This window comes from Pocillopora damicornis, chromosome 6 (genome assembly GCF_964200805.1).
Source record: "Pocillopora damicornis chromosome 6, jaPocDami1.2, whole genome shotgun sequence".
In the NCBI taxonomy this organism is placed as follows: Eukaryota; Metazoa; Cnidaria; class Anthozoa; order Scleractinia; family Pocilloporidae; genus Pocillopora; species Pocillopora damicornis.
The window spans coordinates 14,423,757-14,449,841 of record NC_142675.1 but is presented as its reverse complement, the minus strand read 5'-3'; the positions used below and the strand labels follow the sequence as shown (position 1 = coordinate 14,449,841).

Genomic DNA, 26,085 nt, shown 5'->3' with positions numbered 1-26,085 from the left:
GGATCTAAAAATTCGTCATAGTCCATGTTTTAGAAATTTGCAATTGTTTTCATGTATTAATGTGCATACCTGGAGCACTACGGTCGCTGATAAAAAAATTGCATGTAAACACAGAGATCCTGCAAATTTTCAAAATAATTTCGATCGTCTTATGACAGTTACTTATCAGAGCGGACAGTCAATCAAGTCAAAACCATGTTCCTATCTCTTTTTCTGTTATCAAGTCAAAACTACGATTCTTTCCCTACTTTTGTTGTCGATATTATTGTTATTTTTGTCCCCAGTCTCACAAGGCGTCACGCTTGGAGCGTGTAGGAGACTAGCACAGTTTCCGTTTGTCAACAACGTTAACAATGCTCTTTAAAAAACCTAGAATTATGATGATGCTCGTGCTTATGCTTCTGCCTCTGTTAAAAGTATTGTCATCATTCTTTGGCTAAGAGATGATAGTTTGAATATAGACAAAAAGTTTCTTGCGTATATTTTTTATTAGTCCGTGACAGGTCTACTGATAAGTCCAGCCCAGGCCAGTCGATTACATGAGATACAGTATACCATAGCCTACAGAACAGGGATAATTTTGCGGCGTTTTTTAAGGCAAACAGAGGCACTAAAATCGATTCTGTTCTGCAGCCTAATTATGTCAATTCCAAGCAGTGTAGGACTTCATCCGTATCTACATTATCTCATCTAAACTTGAGTAGAATTGGAAAAAATTTGCGATGGCTTGCCTAAAACAACACAGTCAGACAAGCCTGCTTACATACCCTCATCCAAAGGAACTTAAACTCAGCCTATGAGAGCGTATTTAGTATTTAAGTCTCTTAATAGGACCTAATCGTGATCAGAAGTAGTCCCTTAAGAAAAAATAAATACATTTTGAGACAACTCAAGATTACTAAAGCAAACCAACTAATCTTTAAATAAAAGAATGCTTTAACATTCATGAAAAAAATGAAAAACCGGGTTGTAAAGACAAATTTGACCACCCACTCAGCCTTAAGTGCCCCTGACACAAAGAAGGTTCTAGAGAAGGAACACTAATTACCGGTTGGTAATATTGAGTATTTATGTACATAACAGGGCTTGCAAAAATCAATCTAAAAATTAAAAAAAAAAAACATTTTCATGGTTTTTATTTCAGGTAGTTTGCTGCTTCTTTCGAAAGCAGAAAGTGTTACAGGTAAGTGTTAAAGTACATCAACCCCTGCATAACTGCATAACCCCTGCTCAAATAATAAGTAAACTTTTTTTCGATAAGCTGGAAACCACTCCGCTTCGTGTCGTGGTTTCCTACGCTTATCTCGTGTTCTCCCAACTCCTCCCGCGTGTTTACATCAGGCTATGTAAACACGGAAACCATTTTACATTTCTTCAATAATACATATAAACCGGGTATTTCTATTCACTACATTCCAAAGGATGTAGCTGTATGGCCAAAATGAACGCGTTTCGATCGTCGACATCGATGAGATTTTGCTCTTTGATGCCGTCGGCGTCGCGCTCCTTACCGGCTTCGAAGACGCCTGTTACGAACATATACCACTAGTCAAATCAGGGGAAGATATACCAACGAATTCAGCTAAAAAAAAATGCTGATTAAGGGGCCTATTCCAACACCGTATACGATTGTTCAATGATTCTTTTAGGCTAACATTTCACAAGCGAAGAATGGTGAGCTTCTTATTGTTGTTTATTTCACGCGCTAGAGATGGACTCGTACTCCTTGTCTTTCCATATGACTACATTTGCGCTTTTCTTTTCTACCGATTGTAGTTTCCATCGTATTTTAATAACAGAAACACATCATTTGTAATGAAGTTCGAGCCCTTTCCTGAGCTTTCCCGACCGATATCCTGTTGCGTGAACAGTGCGAAACCTCTGGTGGATACTAGCATATGGGCCATTTATTGTTTTTTTAGAGGGCACGGTAACGAATCCTGCAATCTGATTGGTTCTTTACCCGGTCAGTATTTTCCTATCTCTGCCCACGGGCCACGGTAACGCTTTCTTGAGTCGCCGAGTACATCTCAACTTTCGTTGTCATTTTTTCATAAATATACCTCGTTTTCCGGCTGGGCAGTATTTTTAAGCAAACACGTCGGTCACTATCTCAAGCCGATAAATAACTTATGAATCCTCTCTTTTCTCTCTATCAAATCACTTTGGTTGACAGAAAAATATTGGTTTCAGAATGAATTTGTATAAACAATAGTGTCATTACGTTGGTTGACAAGCGGCCTAAAAACCTTCTGCAATTAATTTTAATCGTTCACAAAAAGTACCCAGAAAGTTGGAACGTGAGGTATTTGGTTACAGTTAAACTTAACGATGGAACTTTCATTCATTTAATATCTGAATTTTCTCGAGCAATTTATTCATAGTGAAAGAGCGAGCGAAGTTTTAATTTAAGTTCTACAACAAATATACGCTCCTGGTGATTCTTTCCAATTCCGTTCAATTTGGACATTTGTACCTTAAATTGCACAACAGAAATTGAAGGAATTTTTTGAGAAAAGGCCGCATTACATTCCCTTGTGTCTCGTTGGAGTGTGCCGTTCGAATTTAGTTTTTGTGAAGGAAAGATCAGAGTTAAACACGCCATTACAGCAAACAAACGAGCAAACTCTCACAACTTCAAAATAAAAAGATTGAATTTACTCACGATTAATTTCCTCGCCGTTTACTTCATGAACAGAGGTAAATCTTCGTACATGAATGAATCGTCGATGAGAGTGAATAATACTTTCCGTTAGATCATTAACTGATTTTGAAGAAAACAATGTCGTGACAGTCCTTGCCAAACTAGTTCTGTTGGTTTTCAAATCAAATGTTCCCTCGCTTTTCTTTTTCTTGCGCGCTCTCCAATTGACAGGTGTCAGATTGTGACAGATACTTGTAAAAATAATGTTTCAAAGTTTGTTAGGAAGCCTTTTAAATCACCTTTATCGTTACGGAAATGAAAATGTTTCGCTGAGGCATCTCTCTTAAATTTGCATGACCTCTATTTTAACTACCATTTACTCACTCAAAAATTGTTCAGTTTATGGAAGATCTTGCCGTATTTACGGCCATAAATCATTCGGTTCTTTCGGAAAGAATTTCGTCAAGTTTAAAAACAATAAATATGTTATTTACCGGCTAAGGGTCGGTCCGTATGGTGAAAAACTGTGACCTCGGTCTTGAAAATGCTGCCCTCGGCCTACGGCCTCGGGCAGTATTTTCAAGACCTCGGTCACAGTTTTTCACCATACGGACCTCCCAGCCGGCAAATAACATATATGTATTCTCATAACGTAGGTTTCCGAAAATCAATCTCACGAGTCATCAATTCCCCCTTGCCCTCAAGAAACTAAAAGTGGCAACAGTAGCAATGTCACTGAGATAAAAGCACTGCAATGAGATATATAAACACAAATTTTATTGCCAGTTAGATGGCAGCGAATCCAAGTGCTGTGTGAAAGTCGATGCATACGAAATATTCATTTACAGTACTGATGTCAGTTATTCCCTTTAAGCGGAATGGGTCTTATGGCAATTTTGAACTTAAACTCAAGAATTTTTTCTATATTAAAATCCCTACTTGAGATTAACTTAAATCAGATGACTATGAACTCACTCGTTTTCCGTTCGGTTTGACTTGCTCGACGATCGCGAGCATAGCCTATGCAAACTCTGAAGAAAGGAGCAACTTGTTGTGAAACTGCTCGATGACTTCTCGGTGAAAAATTGCCATGCCTTCTCAAGCTGAAAAGTTAGCTTTTGGTTTATTAAGGGGAATTTCTCTACTGCAACGAAACTCTAGAGCACTGACCGAGGGGAACCCTCGCCGCACATGCGTACATGGTGCGAAGGAATAATATGTTATGGCAACAGAAACGAACACAGCTACCCACTCTTAAAATAGATTTCGCCACGGAAAACAAAGCACAAACTCATCAAACTAAATTTTAAGGAACAGGATGTACACGGTTCTCCTTCGTAGGGCTGAACCGTACTGGCAACTTCCATTTCTTCTCCACCACTTGGGTACGAAGGTAGATATACATCACTATCAGACATAATCACAAGAGTATTTCAACGCTGACTGATACAAAATTACAAGACTACGATGTAAGAGATTTGTAGGTTTCAACTGAGAGTTTTCACAGTTTTCTATGTTAGCACCCGCTAAATCTGAACCAGTCCACCAGACACTTTAAAACAAAACAAGAGCACTTTAGGACCCGAAAAAACTGAGTCTTAAGTTTTTTTTTAATTTTTTTCTATCGGAATTGGTTTGTTCATATGATAAGCTAAATATTTACGCAAATTCCGTGTCATAGGCGCTTTAAGGATCTTCGCAAAATAACAAAGAAGAGGTTGATCCACCCTGTTCGTGGTAGATATATTTTCGATTTCCTGCGTACTATCGATGATAAAATGGACTTTACTAAAATCGTGAATCCATTGATTAAAAAAAAAAACCTTTCGATTCAGTTAACGTAACGTTTCTTACTAAGATTTTAGAGGTTTTTAATTATGGCCCGTCTTTTATCGGATTAACCTCTTGCTTGCGATTGAACTGGTTGTATTATAAAACAATGGTTTTAAAAAATCATGAAAAATGGTTTTGTAAAACCAAGAAGCATATAATTTTCCATGAAATGATGACCCACCTCGATTCTAATGTTTCGTGACCCGAAATTTTCCCTCTTTGTTTTGCGAGCGCTTCCCTTTGGAATCACCTTTCTCTCCTGGGAGATAAGGTCATCTGGAAGAGCCTGTTTATCATGGAGGTCGAAGTTTGCATGTAACGAAAAGGATAAATTTCAGATTTAACGTCAATTCAGTCATTCTTGCTTAATAAACTTAAGCTTCTGAAAATTTTGCCGCCGGTATGTTGACTGATCTCACTGTATAAATTATTAGGTAGGTTAGAGAATCAAGAACATTTCAAGGCTATAGGAGGTTTTAAGCTCAAGCTGAAAAGCCTTTGCAAAGTTTCCAGAGGCCGTCGTGGGTGCTATCGAGCAGTGTGGCCATTTCTACAGGGCAATCACAATATTCAGCCTCTCCTTCCTTAATGCTCGCATATCTTGTCTCAATTTCGCTGCGAGGGCCGCCTACACAAAAATTATCTCCTTACAGTTATTTGCCTCAAAATTATCATGTTACACAATTTTACTGCCGAGAGCTTGAGCTATTATTTTTTCCCCTATAAACCCTAACCAGAGATATTGCGTGAGAACACCTGAAACGAAGACAAAAGGGAACTAGTTCAGAGGTTTCAGCGCAAGTACAGCAATGTGGGCTCCTTAGTCGGTTCAGTGTTACCTATTTTCCTATCTGTACTTTTCTCACTCATGTGAAATAAGTGTTAAAATTCAGGCTGTTTACGAAGAAGTGGTACTTAGAATCAAATTGATCAACAGAAAGCGTACAAGGACGTAAGAAATGCGCGGGAAATTGACTAACAACAGTATTTTGGTGGATATGAAATTTGTTGCAGCGGGTTAGGAATGTTTGATAAAGTTCACTTTCTGTACCGGAAAATTTCATGCAATGAGGCAAAGTCTAATCAAAAGTGGCAAGCAGCATTGTGACTGTATTTGGAAAATACTGTTTAAATGTAAGATTGCTGAAGTAAATCACAAAATAGCAAAAGAAGCAAAGCAAAGGAAGGGCTAAAACATAGCAGTCGAAGTAGAAAGAAAAAATAACTCGCTGATCTTTCCAAGTTTCGCTTAATAGGCGACTATAAGGCAAAGTAAACCAAGTGATCTGCGTGCAAGACAAACTACGAACGCTGCCACCGATAATGTGACTCGACTGCTTTAAAAGAGCTATTACCCAAACACTCAACAGGCATCGCAGCATTTTACTTAATACATAATAGAAAAGGTTGCCTTCGAATGTCGGCATCAATTCTATTGTGCTAGTGGGAAATGCAACATATCCCAATGCTGTAATCTGAGCAAAAAACTCTACTGGTGTAATTTTACTGGTGTGAGAAGCATTTTCTAACGAATCTGACTTGTGCGAAAATAATAACCTATGTAATCTGAGTAGTGCTAGCAATACCACTTTCGTCGACTATGATGCTTTTTTTTTGTTTTGTTTTGCTTTGTTTTAAAATATCTCCAAAAGAAAAAAATTGATAGGGTCCCCTTAACTTCCTGCTTAGTTCTATTAACAGAAAAAAATTGGTGAGGATATAATTTTTGGGTAGCTAACGTAAATTTACATTTTAACTACCAACAGTTCGTTTAGTGAATCCCAACTACTCGTCATCTTCGGGTCGTGTTGAAGTGCTTTATAATGGTACATGGGGAACCATTTGTGACGACTCATGGGACACGCGAGATGCTGAAGTAGTTTGTCGACAGCTCGGATACGATGGATCTTTACTAGCACCCCATGCTGCAACATTTGGACAAGGAACTGGTCAGATATGGCTGGATAACGTTCAATGTGTAGGAAAGGAAATTTCGATATCAGACTGTTATCACAGCGGATGGGGCGTCCACAACTGTGGGCATGGTGAGGACGCTGGAGTAGTATGCCGACCTACAGGTAAAACTACGATTCACGTACAAGGTAGTGTAACAATACTAATCGAATTAAAAAAACCTCGCTGCTATCTCTCACTTTTGAATTTCTCCTTCCGTGTAAAAGAAAATTACGCCTCTTGTGCCAAGCTAATCTTGCTGAACACACTCAGATCCAATGCTGCTTATGTTCCGTAATGCAGATGTGATTAGGAACAACTATTACTTCTCGTTGAAAATTATTACCATGGGTTCTTTTTTATTTTGATGAGAGAATCATAAGTCTCATTTTTAACAGTGTAGTTCTATATGAACGGTTAACTTCTTAGAATAGAGCTCTTTCGATGGATTATTACAATGTATTAGTAAAATCTTCTAAAAATAGTTGACATCTTAATCTTCTTGATTAACATACTTTTTTTCTCATCATACCCTAACTCTGACCCCACATCCCCTTTCTCTCTCCTTCTGAACAGTTTTCCACTTTTTTTACTGAGATTATGCAACACTTAATGGACTCAATGGACTAAGAAGGGTTTATTAGCGAGTTGCCAGTAGTCTTGAATTTCATTTCTCAATATAACTGATAGTGGGTACGTGCATTCAATGCGTTGGCAAGTTATGATGCGAATTTAAGCTAGCTTGTATCTCCATATCAACAGTTCGTCTGGTAAGCCCTAGTATTTCGCTATCGTCCGGTCGTGTTGAAGTGCGGCACAATGGTATATGGGGAACCATTTGTGACTATTCATGGGACTTACAGGACGCTGCAGTAGTTTGTCAGCAGCTCGGATACGATGGAGCTTTATCAGCACCCGGTGAAGCAGCATTTGGACAAGGCACTGGCCAGATATGGCTGGATGACGTTAAATGTAAAGGAAATGAGACAGTAATAGCGCAGTGCAATCACGCAGGATGGGGAGTTTACAACTGTGGACATAATGATGACGCTGGTGTGGTTTGTTATAATTCGCTCTCAAATATATCAATGAAATGCGGCAATTTGTAAGGACAATCACATGACGAGTGCAACTTGGGATAAATTAACAAAAAAAAAATTTCCAAGGGCTGACCCAATTGCGCTAGCAAAAGGTGCGGATGCAATCTGTTCTCTTTTAGACATTTTCTTGAGTTAATTTATTCCAAATTGCAAGATATGGGTCATATGATTATTTGTTAATAATGTACATGCAAAAGACCGAATCTGTTTTCGTCTTTGGCCGTATTTATTTCCGTCATGACATGGCTCGCCGGTTCCTCCAACATTTACGTTATTTCTTGAAAAAAACAACTTTGATTGACTCGCCAGCATTTGCTTACAGGTAAAAAACATCCTCTTAATCGATAAAGGTCAACTTTTGGAGGCATAAATTATTCTAGAGCGTTTTTATTCTCTGGAATTTAAAGACAAATGAAGAGTGAAAAGACGCCAAAACCTGTTTATTTTAAGAACTCAAATTTTTGAGGTTTCTGGTGGATTCTGGTCGAGACGAGATCGGTAACCCGGCAGTTTCAAAAATTGAAGCTTTTCTAGGAGCTGCTGAGTTTTCCATGTTGAAAGTGAATTGACATTGGTGGCAATGGTTTATGTTCATTAAACACTGACGCTGCTCATTTTGGCCAGATGTAAACCTTGGCACCTGAAATACAAACGGTGTTTGGTTGAAGTTCTTTCCACGTTGAGGGCGCGGTGAGAACATGTTGGAAAAGTTTTGCTGGAGCTTCTAATGCTACTATCAACCAAAGTGAGGCTGTTTCCTTTACCGAACGGGCTGGCAGACTCAGCTCATTAAGAATCAAAGTGCTCTGTGAGCAAACTTTTGAATTGACACATGATTTTTTAGATTATGTTTAATGTTATCTGGTTTAGGGAATTTTGTGGTTGATTGTCATATCTAGAGTACGAGCAGTAGTTCAGTGTTCGCTAATGTAGCAAAGAAACAAAGTAACGTTGGGATAAGAAGGCATTACAATTGAAATGATCATGCTATTACATTTGACAAGGGTGGATGATGTCATGTGTTTTAACGTCTATCATTTTGTTTCTGGTTCAAAAGAAAACGTTGGAAGTAAATGTGGGTGAAAAATAAAATTTACTGTCTATCATTGTAAATATTAGAAAATCAAGGCCATACTGTCTTAATGAAAACATTAACGATTCCCTCTTTATCAAATGAGACAAACGGGAATGAGTTTTGAATGATATAACTGAGCCAAGACTGCCACCGTCATTTTGGATCTCCGCCTGGGTAGATTTTAGTCACGTGCTAGGCAACGTATAATTAATGACAAGATAGAATTTCATTTCAGGCCTATTTATCAATTTTGTGGTGTATAACTTTCGCATTTTAGTACGTTATATGTATTTTGAATCTTCAAAATGTCTTGAAACTTAAAAGAAAATTTTTCTTTAAAAATTCACTGAAAATCGGTAGCTAAAATTGTTTGTTTAGGTGTTATTTGATTTTCGTGTTAACTTGTAATTTCGTCAGTCGCCGGCATCTTCTGTTGCTTCACACAGGAAAAACACACGCTACGAAACGTAATGATCAATTTTGTCCTCAATCTCACGCCATAACAGAAAAAGCTTTTGAACATCTGTAAACTCCGAGCGCTTCGCAGTAGGTGAAACTTTCAAAAAATCTTCGGATTGTTTTCAAGTTCAAGGGTTGTAAATTACAATTTTGTGAAAAACGAAGGTTGTACTGTTATTTCAGTGTGAATCCTTGCATGCCTGCCAGTCGCTGGCGCCGCTCGTTGAAACTAAAACGAAAAAAAAAAACTCTTTTAAGATTATCATTGGGTCTTTTTCACCCCACCACTATTCTTAGCAACAAGGGTCACCATTTCGTTTGTTTATTGCTCACCAAAAACGGATCACTCACGGTTTCTGGGAAACCACTCGATTTTAAATCGTCACGATTTATAAGTCACTCAATAAACGATTTTCAACGAGACTCGTTTGTTCGAGAATAGAGACTCGTTTGTCGAAACGAGACTCGTTCGTCGAAACGAGACTCGTTCGTCGAAACGAGACTCGTTCGTCGAAACGAGACTCGTTCGTCGAAACGAGACTCGTTTGTCGAAACGAGGCTTGATTCAAAAAATAGCTATACGGAGTAACACTCTGGTATTTGCTTCCTCTTGCGTAGACCTTAGCTTCCTTGTTGTTGTTCCGATCGAAGAGACTTCACAGCATCGATCCTCGGCTGTTACAAAGATTTTCTTTCCAGCGAGTCTTTATGTATCTCATTTTCGCATTATTCTGAGAGGAATTAGGAGCAACTTATTCTTAGAATTGGAAAGGAATTTCCGCCACTGGAATGTTTTGTTGTCTACCCTGATGTTTCTGAATCCATGACCGCTTTCTGAGCCTCTCTGCTCTATCTCTCTCAGCATTCTTTACTGAGCTATCTCGTTTAACATCAAAGACTACGCCAATACACTAGTTTTCTGTTCCTTCATGCAAAACTATCGACATCATTCTATCAGCCACCTCTGCAAATGTTTTTTGGTCGCCTCGTATCTTCTGAACCATTGTTATTCCGTCAATAGTTCGTGCACTCCGCTCTCGCAACGAAGAAACGCCATGTACTTGTCAAAAAGATGGACAGAATTGACACTACAAGCACTGGTCATATACATCTGGAACAACCTTTTGCAGATATCATCATACAAATCACCAATCTCACCAAATAAGCCATCAACGATACTCTTGGACTGCTTATAATTCTCTTCTATCCAGGGCCTAAATCCTCGCCACGCCAGTCTCATTAGGGCTTCATGCACGAGTTTGTGGAGTCTAACTCAACTATTGAACCTGCGTCCCTGTAGAACTTCTGAAACAGAACCTTCTGCTATCACACCAGACTCTACACACAGATCCTCCAAGCCAGTATCTTTGAAGCACTTGCCAGTGATGGACAACGTGGTGCATGTTGTGTGGAATACTTCCATTTTCATCACCATATCTTTAAATTTCGCGCTTTGTTTCCATTGTCTCTCACTTGCCTTTGCATACAGTGTTTAGTCAAAGACGACGACGATGCTCTTTAACTTGAGCGTATTCTTTTTCTTGAGGAACTGCACTAGAACCTCGTGAAGAGTAGCCATGTCAGTAGCAGGTACATCGATATTCGGGAGATATCTGATGACATCCAGTGAGACTTGAACGTCATTAAGGACAGAAATGTTAAATCCAGTCTAGCCATTGGCTTTTTGGCTACCCCGCCAGAAAGAGTTTCCTCCAATCTATCGATATTGTCCCACGCGAGTGTTGTGTTGATATATGGCTTGATAGTTTCAGGCAAAGGAACGATCCCATACTCACATCGGTGTGGCATCTGGATAAGTTGAACATTGTTTGGCATACGGTAACAGTATTTGCTTGAGTAGTTTTTGTAGTCCTGGAGTAACTCCGTAAATGATGTCCTGGCCAAAAGAATCAACAAAGCGCGGAGGCGATCGGGATATTCTGCTGGGATATGTGTGTTCCCAGTTAAGAGAGTGTATAGAAACGCATCTAGTTCTAGCTTGACTGCACTTTCACATAGCTCAACATGTTTCGGAGGCCATGATATCGTACTAATATTTGGGAGAAGTGCATCACGGAAGTACAGGCCAGCTTGCTGAATTTCCTTGATTTGAGATGCACAGATTTTGGGGTAGAACAAAAAGCTTTCTATTATCCAGGAGATCTTCAAATTGCAATAAGTCACCCAATTCTGTTTCCAACTTTCTCCAAAAATTTTCAGTGTGGATTTGAGTATTTCATTAGCGTACATTGATCGCATGTAAGACGTCAACTTCTCTCAGGTCAACCACCTGATAAGCCTTGGATTTTCCAATACATGTGATCGAAGAAACTCAAACAATTGTTCAAAGCTTTGCGATGTAAAAATAACTTCTTAATATTCGATCACCAGCTTTCGAACGTTTGCAAGTATTTAAGTTAACGAGCAGAAAATAATACTTAGTCTTTTATTTTTGTTTCCTTTGTTAATAATTTTTGACTTTTAGAAGCCTAATCTCTCTACATTTTGGGCAAAATGCCTCATAAATCGTCAAGGTTACACAAGAACTTCAACGCACTTACCAGGCAGCGATGCTGCCATCTTGGAAATTATTCATGATGCCTTTCGAGTTCAATCTATGTTTTGAACTAGTTTTCTTTTAAATGAAATCGTAAAATTGTGGCTTTTAGCCCAAAATTATTTTGAAATCATGTTTTATGTTGAAGATACTGATTTATCTTCTTTAAAGAAAAAACGAAGAAGTCATTTGAAATAATCGTTTTATTGTCAGCCTCGTTTCCACGTTAAAGCAGCATCTTTTTCAATAAAGGAGTACGCAAGAAAATGGCGAGAGTTACTCTTTCACGGTTGCTATCGAGTGAATTTGATAAGTCTTTCACATAATCTTTCATCAGGTAACACTCGCATTTTCTACCCCTGAGAGGTAATGAGAACATTCTCTGGCCCATGGAATATTCTTGTTGCGTGCACAACACGCGTGCTATGGTGTATTTCAATCGAAGGATTTCACACTGAACATGATTCAGTTTGCTAAATCAAGGTAGCGATTTTTTTCGGATAAAAGACAAATATGGAAGGTTCACATTGTGAAATTTTTAAGCTGATGTTGTTTCAAGATTTTGATTTTGCTTCACTAAAAAAAATGAAGTAAAAATGGCATTTCTTTCATTCTGTAACAACTTTGAGCTCAAGTCGTATTTTTTAGAAATTGCCTTTAGTTAGTAAAATGATATGCATCTTACAATTGGAGTGTTCAACATGACGGATGATAGTCATGAGTTTTTTTTTCCAGCTCTGGGTATTCATCATTTAACCATATATCACACACTGGAGGCACTTGACTTCATCTTCTTTTGCAACAGGCACAGTTACAGTGGCCATGGCATCAAGTAAGGAGCTCTTCCTTCCATTTCTTTAATAAGCTGCAAAATTAAAGTAAATTGGACAAAAATTTCGACATGGAATTTTGAATGACGCACAAGTATAATGTGGTTGTGAAAAAAAAAAATGTTAATCACAAAACAAGTTGTAAATGTAATATTGTTAAAAGACAAAATTGACTTTCTAGCAAGAATTTTCATTATAGGTGTTTTTTGACTTATTTAAACGTTGAAAATGGAAATGATATATTACCATAAGCCAGTCAGTAAAAATTGTAATAAGCCCGTTGATCATTTCTTATTCCTTTTGGCGGTCTTATGTTAACACGTTCGACACCTCTTTTTCTTAGAGGTGACCTGGGGTGTAAACATGTAGTACTTTTCATACGCCCTTTCTTCTCTGAATTTTCTGTTTATTCTGTCGCAGTCTGTAGCAGTCTTCGAGGACTATTTTCTCTTAGGGTATCTCCTCGACTATGATTTGAATTATGTTAGTAGGTTAATTATAATTTTTATATTGTCAATCTTGTTTCTGTTTTGCCCGAACTTGACTGTATGACTGAGAAATTTAAGGTAATATAATCAAATAGCACTTAGCTCTCTTGGAGGCGGTACCTTGGGTACGCCCTTTCTTCTCTGAATTTTCTGTTTTTTCTTCGAGGAATTATAATTTTTATATTGTCAACCTTGTTTCTGTTTTGCCCGAACTTGACTGTATGACTAAGAAATTTAAGGTAGAAAATCATTATGTACAGCGTAAACATCTGGAAGGTACCTACTTAGTATGCGTACTCCGCTCTGCGTAGCTTGACGTAATTCGCTAGTGTAAAAGCATGACGAAGGTCAGAGATTGACAGCTCAGTAAGGGTCACCTTTATAAGCGGTGACCCACACTTTCCTCCAAAGATCAGAGCTAGTCCCCGCTGTATGAACTTGTGTAATAAAAGAGAATTAAAGACAGAGTCAAGTGAACAGAACGAGTGTTAGAGTTTTAAATCTGACAATATGTAAAACCTCCATACTAAAGGACCTCAGGATTTCTATGGCCAGCCTTCCCAAGTATTTCAATCCCTATTGATTCCTTGGTTATCTCTTCAAAATCTTAAAATTGTAGACTTTCCGGGTTCGGAGAAGGTGGCTATAGGAAAAACATAATCGTGCCGCTTTCAGTCCATACATTCAATCGATTTCTTGTAGCTGCATAGAAAAGTTGCGGTTTTGGATCAATGATGATCTTATTTGTATTTTAAGGAACATAAAAGATATTCTTTTAAATTATAAAATAATACATTAACAAGAGCAGACTGCTGCGCCCACTTGGAAATTAAAGTTCTCTGCCAATTTAAGTAAAGGTATAGGCGGTAAAAAGGGACAATTTAATGTATCACAAGCTGAGATTCATATATAAATATGAAAGGAAAACCTCTGTTTTAACATCTGAAGTGTCTTCTCGGAGTACCTTAGACGTGGGTATAATGGATTTTTAGAACGGTTTACTTGCTGCAAAGCAGATAGTGAAACTGTGGCCTGAGAAGGGCTTTGAATGGCGACAGACCTCATTTCCGTGTTTTCAAATACAGAACCCTTTCTTCGCGATCTTCTTTGCATGTCAAGGAAAACTTCTCGATTTCTTCTTTGATATTGAATACAAGATTGTAGCGAGCATGCCCGACAATTTTTTTTAAATTTTTTTTTTTATTTTATGCTATTCTGATATCGTACTTTTCTACAATTACATATCCGATCGCTTGCACGGCCTCTTCAATGCCTTCTTTTCTGCTTTTTACTCCAAACAACTTAATAAAATGATTTATTTCTACTTGTACGTCTTTGGCAGGAACAACAGCAATCCATCGTTCCATGAAAAACAGCTTCTCGCCATTGCAGCATGCAGCGGCTTTGGTTGGATGTTTCCCACGCATCGACAGGAAGTTTACAATTGAAAACTTTCAGGCAAAAAAAAAAACAAAAAAAAAAAAACCCAATAGTTTAAACATCGATCGATCCCTTCTGAAAATCGCACTTTCTGTGTGGAGTCCATCGTTCTTCCCATCAACCAATCCAAAAATTGATTGATTCACTCTCCCTGAGGTCATTTTTTAGCGACCATACCGCTGACAAGAAGCCAAGATAACCCTGGGTTCGAGATTGAACTATCCGGAAAGCACACTCCGACATCCGTCAGAAGGAGGTCATCTCGGGTAGATTTCCGATTACGAAATCCGAGCTCGCCCGATGTTGTCTTCGTGATGAAGGCCCTATTTAGCATATTAGACCCGCAAAACAGAGCAGAAACGAACACGTGCTTCGTTTTCGCTCATGACTTCGTATTAGCCTTAAGATATTTGCATTTTTTTCCGTTGCTTACCTATATTACAGACTCCAATAAATTTTTGCGATGCCTCCTTTTCACGGATGGCCGATTACAACTACAACATAGTAACACCTCCACGAAATCTATCAAAAGGAGGATGTTACAACACCAGAGGTCATCTCGGGTAGATATCTTATGACGAAATCCGAGCTCGCCCGATGTTTTCATGAAGGCCCTATTTCGCATTTTAGAGCCGCAAAATAGAGTAGAAAGGAACACTTACTTCGTTTTCGCTCATGACTTTGTATTAGCGTTAAGATATTTGCATTTTTTTCCGTTGCTAACCTATATGACAGATTCCACAAAATACATTTGACGCCTACTTTTCACGGATGGCCGATCACAACTACAACGTAATGACATCTTCACGAAATCTGTCAAAAGGAGATTTTAAAACACCGGAAATCTTCTGGATTTCTGATGAAATAAATTTAACGCAGTTACGTTCAGAGTTTAAGCGATATATTGTTATTTCTAATATGGTAATTGATAAAAAAATTGTACATTACCTCGATTGGACGGAGATTAAGTTTGAATATAATGTAGCAGGCGATATTACTTTTGTCGACAAGGATAATCCGTGATTTGTCTCACCTATTATATTTTCTCTATCTGCGTTGTGCCATGATCATCATTGAAAATATTCTACGATAATATTTTTTACAATATTTAGATGAGGATTTTCAATTCTAAACGCAAGAGCGTACTTAGGGAAAGATCTATAAGAAACAGTTTCTCATGAATACATTTTAAAAATTCTTTTAGCTGACTTCTACATAGATAAAAAATTACTACACATATATATTTCACTTCGACGATTATCTTAATAAACAATTAATGGGAAGTTCTGAGAATCAGTTTTTAATACTACATGTTAAATTAATGGTTATTTTTCTCTTCCTGCTTAAGGGCTCTTTCGCAGTTTGGACAACGCCAGTTTGCACTTGAATCTTCCAAAATAATTGTTGAAATGCATTTCCAGTGAAAAAACTCCTTGCAGCTACAAAATTTCACACAACGAGAAGGAGACTTCGAGTCTGACTCTTCCCTCGGCATTCTACACTCGCACATTACCGAGACCTCTTGAACAAAAAGTGGCCTCCTGTCTCGACACTCAGGTACTTTAGAGAGGGGAAAGGGGTCGAATGATCCACTCTCCAGGCTCTTTAAAAGATGTTGTCTTATCAGCTTCCTGTCAAATGTCAGATTAGAAGGATTGAGGCCATGTAGTAGCGAAACCAGAAAAGCAATAGCATAAACTCCACAGTCATCGGAATTGTTCTGGTGTTGCACATTTGGTACAATGACCTTAAAACTGGTTCCTTCGTCGTATATAATTGATGCAATCTGTTTCTGCACGAGGGCTGCAATTCTTCCCGAAAACAGGCTGTCGTACAGATAAACTACAGAAGGAGTGTAGCATCCTACAGTAGATACCAACACCCAATGATGGCTGCCAGTATTCAGGATTTATGAAAATTGGCCTTTTTGAACAGAAAAATTAAAAATAGGCCCCAAAGTTGTATTTTCCAATCCTCTTGCGTGAGGGAACTGTTCCCTCAGAACAGACTGAGCTGCACCTACAATATGGTCGGTGAGCCAGTCTCCAGTTGAAGTGGTGCTAATGTCCTGTTCCGAGAGATGGAATTTACCGGCCTTTGAGGCGCTTCTGTGAGAGGTCTTTACAAATTCTACTTCACCATCTTTTTTATTTTGCTGGGCCAGGTTTGTGTTCGTTGTCGCGTTTACTGTAAGGATGATGCATGTGTTTGCAGTGCTGGTCGTGCTCGAGGTTGTGTTAATGGAGGAGATGGTGTTTGCGTTTGAGGTGTTGGTGATGCATGTGGTCGTGTTTGGTGTGTAAGGGGTGCTTGCCTTTACAGTTTGATTGGCGTTTGAATTTTTTTATGGGTTTATGTTTATTTGAGCCTCGGCGCTTGAGTTGGCATTCTTGATGTGTGCGAGTTTCGGCTGTTTGGCAGGCTGGCGTTCTATATCGTTTAAGCTGACGTTATACCCCCTTTTCATGTTGTTTCCTCTTTCCCCTACACGTCCAGTGAAAGGATTTTTCTTCTGAGATACTGGCAGCCTTTTATAGTCTACTTTCTTTTTTTTCATCCTGCGCGAATTCTTTTTCATAGTAGACTTCAGGAGAGACCTCACCTTTCAGACAACTTTCTCTCAAACAATGAACTCACTTCTTGACAAGTTAATTTACGTGCCATCATAGAATTGGAAATTTTGTTCAGAAAGCGAAATTATCGATTGGAATACGGCCGAACGCTGAATACGAATTGAGTGAGCAAACAGATACTTTGATATCTCGCACGATAACAAATTTCCCGCCTTTGCTAGTTTGGACCATTCAATTGTCTGGGAGTCAATCGACCGTATCATTTATCTTTCCTCTCCATTTCCGGTGTTTTAAAATCCTCCTTTTGACAGATTTCGTGGAGGTGTTACTATGTTGTAGTTGTAATCGGCCATCTGTGAAAAGGAGGCATCGCAAAAATGTTGTGGAGTCTGTAATGAAGGTAAGCAACAAAAAAAAAAAAAAAAAAGCACTATCTTACGCCTAATACGAAGTCATGAGCGAAAACGAAGCACGTGTAGGGCCTTCATCGCTCTAAAATTCCGACTGTGGCGAGTAAACATTCTAAGCCAATCACATAGCAAATTTTAGCTCCAAACTATCAAAATTGACCTTTGGAGCCCTTTCCGGAAATCATTTTCGTACGACTTCAATCTGCGATAATGGCGTCTGGTGCGAAGCGCCAGAGATACAGCGTAGCTGAGGCTTTAGACATCATTTTTGACGATGGAAGTGAGCATGGTGGTATGTCTAGTGGTGAGGAATCTGAAATAGACAGAAAACTGGAAAATCCTAGCGAAGAATCGAGGTAAGTAATCTATAAACATTCTTGCGATATTTAAATGCGTGACGCACGTGATGTTGAAACAGCGTTTACTTTTACTTTTCTCGCTCGAATCCTTGTTTTTTGCCTTGAGATAGACCTGTAGATGTATATTTGTGAATGTAAAGCAATATATATTGTGATCAAACATGATTTTGGATTAAAAATTAAAAAGAATGTCAATAAGTAAATGTAAATGCGTAACGGACGTGACTAAGCAACTATCAATACGCATTGTTTGCGGTATGATTTGGCTCCAAACTTCTTATTCAATGAGCAATTGGAAAAATAAGAAACTCTTAACGGGGTCGTGACCTTTTCTTGTTGAGTCCACAATATTAGGTCAATCGTAGCCGGTAGGGCTTGTTTAGTGCCTGTGAAAGGAGTATTCATTTGAAAAATGAGTGTGAGGGTGACACGTAATTTTTGTCAAGGCAAGAATTAAGTTCAGTGGTCTACGTATACAGTTCATTCAAAAGTTGACCTTTTCATGTGCCAAATATTGTGTATAAGTTATTGAAATTTATTTTGATATCCAAGAATTCTATTTGTTCTTATACAAAAACAATGGTGCAAGTTCAGAATCTCAGCCAGTGAACTTTATCGTTTTGTTAGACCCAATTGGATTAGTTAGTCAGTCTAAGAAAAGTTCTAGTTAGAAAATTGTTATCAAACACTCATTTGAAAAAGTTCTGGTCAAAGAAACTGAATTTTATGTTGTGAAAGACAAATTACCAGATGAAGTAAAAGGAAAGAAACATTGAAATGTAATGCCACATTAGCCACAATGCATGGTGGTTATGATTCTGTTGGATTTTCATTCATTTATCTCATGCATTATAAGGAATTTTAAAAGAGCCAAGAAGTTTAGATATGTTCTGTATTTTCCATTTTGTATTTATTCACTCAGGAGAAAAGGCACAGAATTTTTTGAGACTTATAGTAAAACCATATTGCATAACCAAGTTATTGAGGAAAAGAGCTTGAAAATTAGGCTTGTGGGAGAGGATTTTCAATTTAGCACACCAGCCTGGGAGAGTAAGGAGATGGCTGGGCTAAATAAAAAATGTATTACTTTCTGAAACCAGGTAATTCACCAATTCACTGAGTGCCAAAGCAATTAAATAGTGGAATTATCACAAGCTTTGGTGGAAATCTGTTAATAATTAATTTATACATTTTTAAATAGGAAGAAGACTATCTATCATGATATGGCTATCTCAGCTGATGAGAAACATTGGAATCAAGGTTAAAATTCAGAAAAGGAGTATTTATGCACCCCATCCTCAACAGCTATGAGTTATGAAAGGCAAGTAAAACAGACAGAATCAACTTATTGAAATGGTTTCCACTTGATTAAAGTTGAGGGTGATATTTAAAAAATTCTACAGCACTCAAAGGTTCCTTTTCACTCTCTTATAGACTTTTTCATGTTTCATTGGTAACAGTGTTTTGGCTAACATATTTGTTCTTTTGCAGAAATTCAAACAATTCCCGTGGAGCTTGATTGCAAAGGTTAGTATGTGTGTCCAGTAATTTGTGTCAAGAATTAAACTTGCTTATGATACTAAGACTCGTAGGGTATATTGGAATTAAATTTTCTGCAAATCCAAGGCTATCACTTGCAGAGGATTCTAGGCCTAGACTTGCTCAACATGCTTGCTCTTTGACTCTCTGAGGATACTGGTCTTGGACTCGCTGAGGACACCAGGCTTTGACTTGCTGAGGATACTGGTCTTTGACTTGCTGAGGATACTGGACTTTGACTCGCTGAGGATACTGGTCTTTGACTTGCTGAGGATACTGGACTTTGACTTGCTGAGGATACTGGGCTTTGACTCGCTGAGGATACTGGACTTTGACCTGCTGAGGATACTGGTCTTTGACTCGCTGAGGATTTCAGACTCTGACTCGCAGAGGATACTGGACTTTGACTTGCTGAGGATATTGGACTTTGACTCGCTGAGGATAATGGGCTGTGACTCAATGAGGATACTGGACTCTAAGTCTGGCTCACTGAGAATAAGTCTGGTTGACTCGCTGAGAATAGGTCTGGTTGGCTCGCTGAGAAAAGGTCTGGTTGACGCGCTGAGAATAGGTCTGGTTGACTCGCTGAGAATAGGTCTGGTTGGCTCGCTGGGAATATGTCTGGTTGGCTCGCTGAGAATAGGTCTGGTTGGCTCGCTGAGAAAAAGTCTGGTTGGCTCGCTGAGAACAATTCTGGTTGGCTCGCTGAGAATGGGTCTAGTTGGCTTGCTGAGAATAAGTCTAGTTGGCTCGCTGAGAACAAGTCTGGTTGGCTCGCTGAGAAAAAGTCTGGTTGGCTCACTGGGAGTAAGTCTGGCTTAAGACTTAGAGCATTGTCTCAATCTTATTTTTCTCTACTTATCAGAGTAAAGTGCAAAGGAAGAAAATGAAATTGATTGATCATTTTAGTCAGAAGTGTTAGTTTTAAACCACAAAATATGTGAAATATTTTTGTATTGCTATAATAAAAAATTATTTTCATCAACAATTCTGAAATAGGGTTAGTTATAGTGGGAGTATGTCTTTCTGTCACAAGAAAGACATACTCCCACTTGTTTTTCCTCCTTTTTTCCTAGTAGAACTGTCTAAGGACAAGTGATGGATGTGTGCTGTGTAACAATGAAGCTGTGCATGAATAGAAGTGGTAGGTGTGAATGATTTTTGTCTCACATTTGAACTTTAAAGTAACATCCCCCACCTTTCCTCCACAAAAAGATTACCAGAATACTAAATGCCAAGTTGTCAGCCCTGTCTCTTACAAGTTAGTTGATTTTTGGCACTTAATTTAGTTTATAATTTCCTATCCATGGCTTATATTTCTCTTCCTTAACATGGCCATAATCACTGCCATTTCTGGGTTTAACTTATTTATCATTCTCGACCTAGAGTTCCTCCTTGTCTGTTGGAAGTCACATCATCCATCTAAAAGGCTTTTTTTTACTGTTAAGAGTGGTTCATCTTCCTATTACCCACCCCTGTCATCTGAAATTGACTTTCCCTCAAACTTCACACCTCACTCTTTGTATTTGTTTCTCTTCCACAGTTAATGACTGGAATGGGAATTCACAGAAATGCAGTCCAATGATATTTATCATGTGTCAAATGAATCTTGAATATTAATAAAAGCCGTTCAAATATACTGGCTGACTAACCAAAATTAGTCATGGTAGCATGGGGGAAATCTTATGGGGAGATAATAACAACCCTCGTAATGTAATTGCTGTGGCAGACCCGCTTTCGCCTATGTCAGAACAAAATTATCGTGTAGACACTAGACAAAAACACGCTTTACTGACTAAGGATGATGTGGGTCAAAGGCCAAGTATTGGCCCGTGCGAGTATCCTTTCTGTATGCATTAGTGGTAATGAAACCTCTGGCGTCCCAATTTAATGACGTATCGAGGAAGGGAAACTCGATCTGGAAAACAGGAAGAGCAATAACTGAGCCATAAAGAGCACATAAAAGAGACGCGGCTTGCTCACACTCAAAACTCAGAAGATACACAACACGCTAATGAAACAGGACACGTTCTTGTTTGGAACCAGGTTAAGGTTATTGACCCGTAGGGTCAAGGAAGCCATCCATATTAGACTCCATCCAATAACATCAATAGGGATAGCGGTTGACAACATAACAGCCGGTCAACAACAAAGAGAACTTAAGAGGAAACAACATGTATTAGTTGGAAAAATAATGAGGAGCGAAACGCACGAAAGACAGTGCACCAAATCGACCAATGACGACAAACAAAGGTGTAGTAGACATGTTCGAATATAGCGGTTGATAGTCTGTTATCGCGCTCCTTGGCTGATTGATTTTGTTATTTCGTGTGCAACATGGATCTCCTCTATTTTAGTAATTTAAAGCGCGCGAACCCTTCAAGGATAATCCGATGGTTTCAAAACCGGGGATTATTGGCCAATCCATTGCACTGCGGCGTGTGCAACCAAGACATGATAATGGTTCAACGAAACGATGCCCACGTGGACGGATTTCGATGGTAGGGAGGAGAATTTGTCTACTAGATTTCGCATGAAAGTGATTATAGATCAAGTGTTGAGGCCTCAAATATTTTAGTCTTCGTTTTGTAGTATTCCGGTAAAAGATTAATTTTGACGAAGTCGATGGAGACTTGTACGCGAGAGAACATTATCCTCTAAAATGCGACTAAGAAGCTCAGCAATATAAGCATAATTATGGTCAGTTAAAATCAATCTTATTTATCTCCAACTTGATATGTTTGATTTAGGAAAATAAAACAAACACACACAAAAGAAACAAAACGAAACGAAAACCAAAACAGCCTCAACATAAGCGCTTTAGTGATCATCTGCTCGTAATTTGTTCCTCGTGAACGACAGGCACCGCGCAGGTGGGCTACGGTTGACGCCCCGTTTTCGATTGATAAAATGTAAATTAAGTGTAGTTCGAAAGGATGTATGATTCCCTTGTCACTTCTTCATTTTCCATTTCGTTTTCCTTTTTTTTTCCCGAGACAGCTCGGATATTAACGAATCCCGGCAAATGTTTAAAACGGTCGTCTCATCTTGTCTCACCCTTTGTTTAGGAGATGCTATACTTGCAAGATTGACAAATTCTTTCTTTGCCAAGTTTGTTTCTGCATTTCTAAATATAGCAAACTTGAAATAAAGTAACAAGAAACCCCCTATAAAGTTATATTTTTTTAGACTTATAAGCATAGAGGAAATTTACCTGTGAACTGCAACATTAAAAAAATCAAGGCCTTTTTCTTTACCTTTAAAGATGACAAGGACAAGGGAGAGCACAGAGATAAGGTTGAGGAGAACAAGACTCTAAGTGAGGGTACGATTTGACAAACACAATTTATTAAGTGTCATGGCTAGTGAATTTCTTCAGCTTTCTAATTTGCTCAAAGCATTCCAAAATGGGAAATTCCACTCCCAGATGACCAATAGCAAAACCCTATAAACAACTCACCACAACAATTTCTTCTTACTATACCCACAGAACTAGAAAAGAAGAAAAAGAAGAAGACACGGAAGAGAAGAAAGAAGAAAAATATTGCATCTCTGCAAGAAGGCAACAAAGAAACTAGTGAAAGTGTAGAAGTTGTAAATGAGAGCAACAATTAGCCTTTAGTGACAGTGCAGTGCCTTGTACTTAGCCTTAAGTTTTCTTTTCATTCCTGTCATAAAGTTTTCTTTGTAAATATGATGAGAATAAATGATATCAAGTTTTCCAACATGTATTAGTTGTTTGGTATATTTGACAACATTTTCCAGAGGCAAAGAGATCATTGAGCTATAGCGTACTTCTTGAAATTTGATTACAAATTGATTTTTGCGACTCTGTAAATCAATAATTTACGCTAAGAGTGTGTTTTTAGCGATGAGACGTGATGCGATTCAAACTATTTGCACAAGCGAAATATTAGACGCGTAATTCGATCAGCGGCTAGTTGTTGCTATGGAGAAATACATTTTTCGAACGCGTCGGATGCTTGGGATTCGTTGGCGATTTGGCGATTTAGTTTAGTATCGCTTGTTCATTCGGTTAATTTTGAGTATTTTACGGAATATAAGCAGTGTACATTTTATATTTTTAGTGAGGGAGAAGTTGAAGATGTCGATCGGCCGGAGGAGGCTTGCGCCTCGACTTAGGAACCCATGGCTCCTGGTGAGTGAAATATTTCCAACCTGCGAAATTTAACAACAAGTATAATTTCCGAATGCGTATACCATAGAATAACTTGAATTTGTTTAGGATATTATTCTATAAATGTTGAGGATAATTGATTTATTCATTGAAAATTATATTTTTGTTTGAATGTGTTGTTGGTGGCCCCTCTGCTCCTTCTGCTGCTACCAGATTCTAACCACAAATAGTGTACTACGTAAGTCCATGAAGTGGTGGAAAACTATGGTTTACCACCTATTTGACATGGCTGTAATCAATGGCTTTATCCTTTTCAAAGAGCATCAGGCTCAGTTTCCTGACAATGAAGCTCTAAAAAGGCCCTCTCAGTATTCTTTGGGTGATTTCTGGGAAGAAATCGTTGGCAACTCTGTGGTTTACCTGATTATGGTAGTCCACCAGAGAATACCATGATGAAATCACCCCCTTCCACCTCAGAGGAATTTACAACTGTCCATATCTTAGTTTTCTCTGATACTCAGAGATGCTGTGTGGTATGTTATAAAGAGGGTAGGGGAGATTTCAGGGTTCGATCTTATTGCAATGCCCCTCAATGTCAAAAGTGTATGCATGTTAGTAAGGGTTGGGATTGTTTTGCAGTGTTTCACTCTAAGAAGTACCACAGGCAAATTTTGCTGATGTTTATTCCAATGTTTTCAGATGCTGTGTTTCTCAAAAATATCAGAAAAAAAAAAAAAATTTTTTTTACCTTGTTGCTTTTATCTTTGTCAATGGGAATAGTTGTGATTTGGTCCTTGTTTTCTCAGGGAGGACTCTCATTAGTTAGTAGGGATGTTAAAAGGCAAATTCATTCACCCAGTAACACATCAGGGCCTACCCATCCTCCTGTTATAAAGTCGAATTTCCCAACAAATTTTTTTTTTCCTGCTAATTTTTTGGAATGACATGGGTGCACATAAAAATTCATAAAAAATTCATTATTTATTCTTTTTCTTTCAGATTTTCAGGAAGTGTTGCTGAAAAGGTAATAATTAACTTCTGCTATCAATTAATCTTAAGTAACCTATACCTGTGAGGGAAAGTGACTTTGACCTCAAGTTTTACGCTATGTCTTACTTATTTTATGTTTTAAATTTTACTTTTTAGGAAAGTCCTGGGTTTCAATGATGAATCTTTTTTTTTTTCCTGAGAAGCCCATTTTATACACTTTAAAATGACATATTGTAGGTGTTATTCCTGTAAATATTTGTTGAGATATGAATTGAAAACTGAATGTGGACAAATTTTTGCTAATTTGTTTGGAATGACATGGGTGCACATAAAAATTCATAAAAAATTCATTATTTATTCTTTTTCTTTCAGATTTTCAGGAAGTGTTGCTGAAAAGGTAATAATTAACTTCTGCTATCAATTAATCTTAAGTAACCTATACCTGTGAGGGAAAGTGACTTTGACCTCAAGTTTTACGCTATGTCTTACTTATTTTATGTTTTAAATTTTACTTTTTAAGAAAGTCCTGGGTTTCAATGATGAATCTTTTTTTTTTTCCTGAGAAGCCCATTTTATACACTTTAAAATGACATATTGTAGGTGTTATTCCTGTAAATATTTGTTGAGATATGAATTGAAAACTGAATGTGGACAAATTTTTGCTAATTTGTTTGGAATGACATGGGTGCACATAAAAATTCATAAAAAATTCATTATTTATTCTTTTTCTTTCAGATTTTCAGGAAATGTTGCTGACATGTCAATAATTAACTTCTGTTGTCAATTAATCTTGAGTAACCTATACCTGTGAGGAAAAGTGACTTTTGACCTCAAGTTTTACACTATGTCTTACTTATTTTGTGTTTTAAATTTTACTTTTTAAGAAAGTCCTGAGTTTCAATGATGAATCTTTTTTTTTTCCTGAGAAGCCCATTTTATACACTTTAAAATGACATATTGTAGGTGTTATTCCTGTAAATATTTGTTGAGATATGAATTAAAAACTGAATGTGGACAAATTTGTGCGTTTTTTGTAACTGCTGGTGTTGGGTTAACCAAATATATTCCCCTCATTATTTGTTTCTTAAAAACTATAACAAAATCATTTTATAAATCAAAGCTCTCTTTCTAAAACTATCCTTTTTTCTGTGTCGTGATAGAAAGATTGGTGATCCAAGACCAACCGAAGCAATCTCATCTCTGTAATAATCTGGAAAATTTTCTGAAACATTAACATGTAAGAACATTTTTTTGTAGCGAAGTTAGATTTCTCATTTTAATTTGTATTTATTTTGATTATATCCCTGAGATAAAAAGATGGTTTACGAGGAAAAACTCATTTTAAGAAAGAAATTATCATTCATGTCTTTAAGATCGAATATCCCTATAAATACAGTCTTCATTAAAGAAAAAAAAAACTAAAACAGCACAGTATGATAAAATATTCCTTGCATTGACACATGAAATTTCAGGAACATTTGACCTTTATTTTTCAAAATTTATATCTTTGAGATGGTTATAATTTCTGCCATCCCTCGTTGTGGAGGAATGAAGTAACTTTAGGGAAGTGGAAGCTTTGAACTTTATTCGATAAACATATTCACTGCTTTTTTCTATGTGCTGAAATATATGCTACCAGCCATATAATAATATTGTTTAAGGCCTTCCCTACCCGTTTACCATACCAAGACATAGAA

General features: G+C 37.8%; 1 protein-coding gene and 3 long non-coding RNA genes across 6 annotated transcripts; all 4 read left to right on the top strand.

Moving 5' to 3' along the window:
- The first annotated feature begins 1,128 nt into the window (after positions 1-1,128).
- On the top strand, positions 1,129-9,312 carry LOC113673206 (scavenger receptor cysteine-rich domain-containing group B protein). The gene is made up of 3 exons (XM_089210838.1): positions 1,129-1,183; positions 6,244-6,555; positions 7,193-9,312. The coding sequence occupies exons 1-3, from the start codon at positions 1,129-1,131 to the stop codon at positions 7,537-7,539; spliced, it is 714 nt and encodes a 237-aa protein (XP_089066964.1). The 3' UTR covers positions 7,540-9,312.
- A 7,938-nt stretch (positions 9,313-17,250) lies between these two features.
- LOC149044111 (uncharacterized) lies at positions 17,251-22,985 on the top strand. Its single transcript, XR_016187414.1, has 2 exons — positions 17,251-17,352; positions 22,751-22,985. It is a non-coding gene; the product is annotated as an uncharacterized LOC149044111 (long non-coding RNA).
- On the top strand, positions 17,525-20,899 carry LOC149044112 (uncharacterized). Of its 3 annotated transcripts, none has more exons than XR_016187409.1 (4): positions 17,525-17,718; positions 19,213-19,248; positions 20,340-20,404; positions 20,804-20,899. It is a non-coding gene; the product is annotated as an uncharacterized LOC149044112 (long non-coding RNA). The 3 variants fall into 3 exon arrangements; XR_016187410.1 differs by having other exon boundaries at positions 20,337-20,404; XR_016187408.1 differs by having other exon boundaries at positions 17,526-17,718; positions 18,923-19,248.
- A 243-nt stretch (positions 22,986-23,228) lies between the features above and the next one.
- Positions 23,229-25,407, top strand: LOC149044110 (uncharacterized). Its single transcript, XR_016187411.1, has 4 exons — positions 23,229-23,419; positions 24,398-24,422; positions 24,761-24,785; positions 25,124-25,407. It is a non-coding gene; the product is annotated as an uncharacterized LOC149044110 (long non-coding RNA).
- The last annotated feature ends 678 nt before the right edge of the window (positions 25,408-26,085 follow it).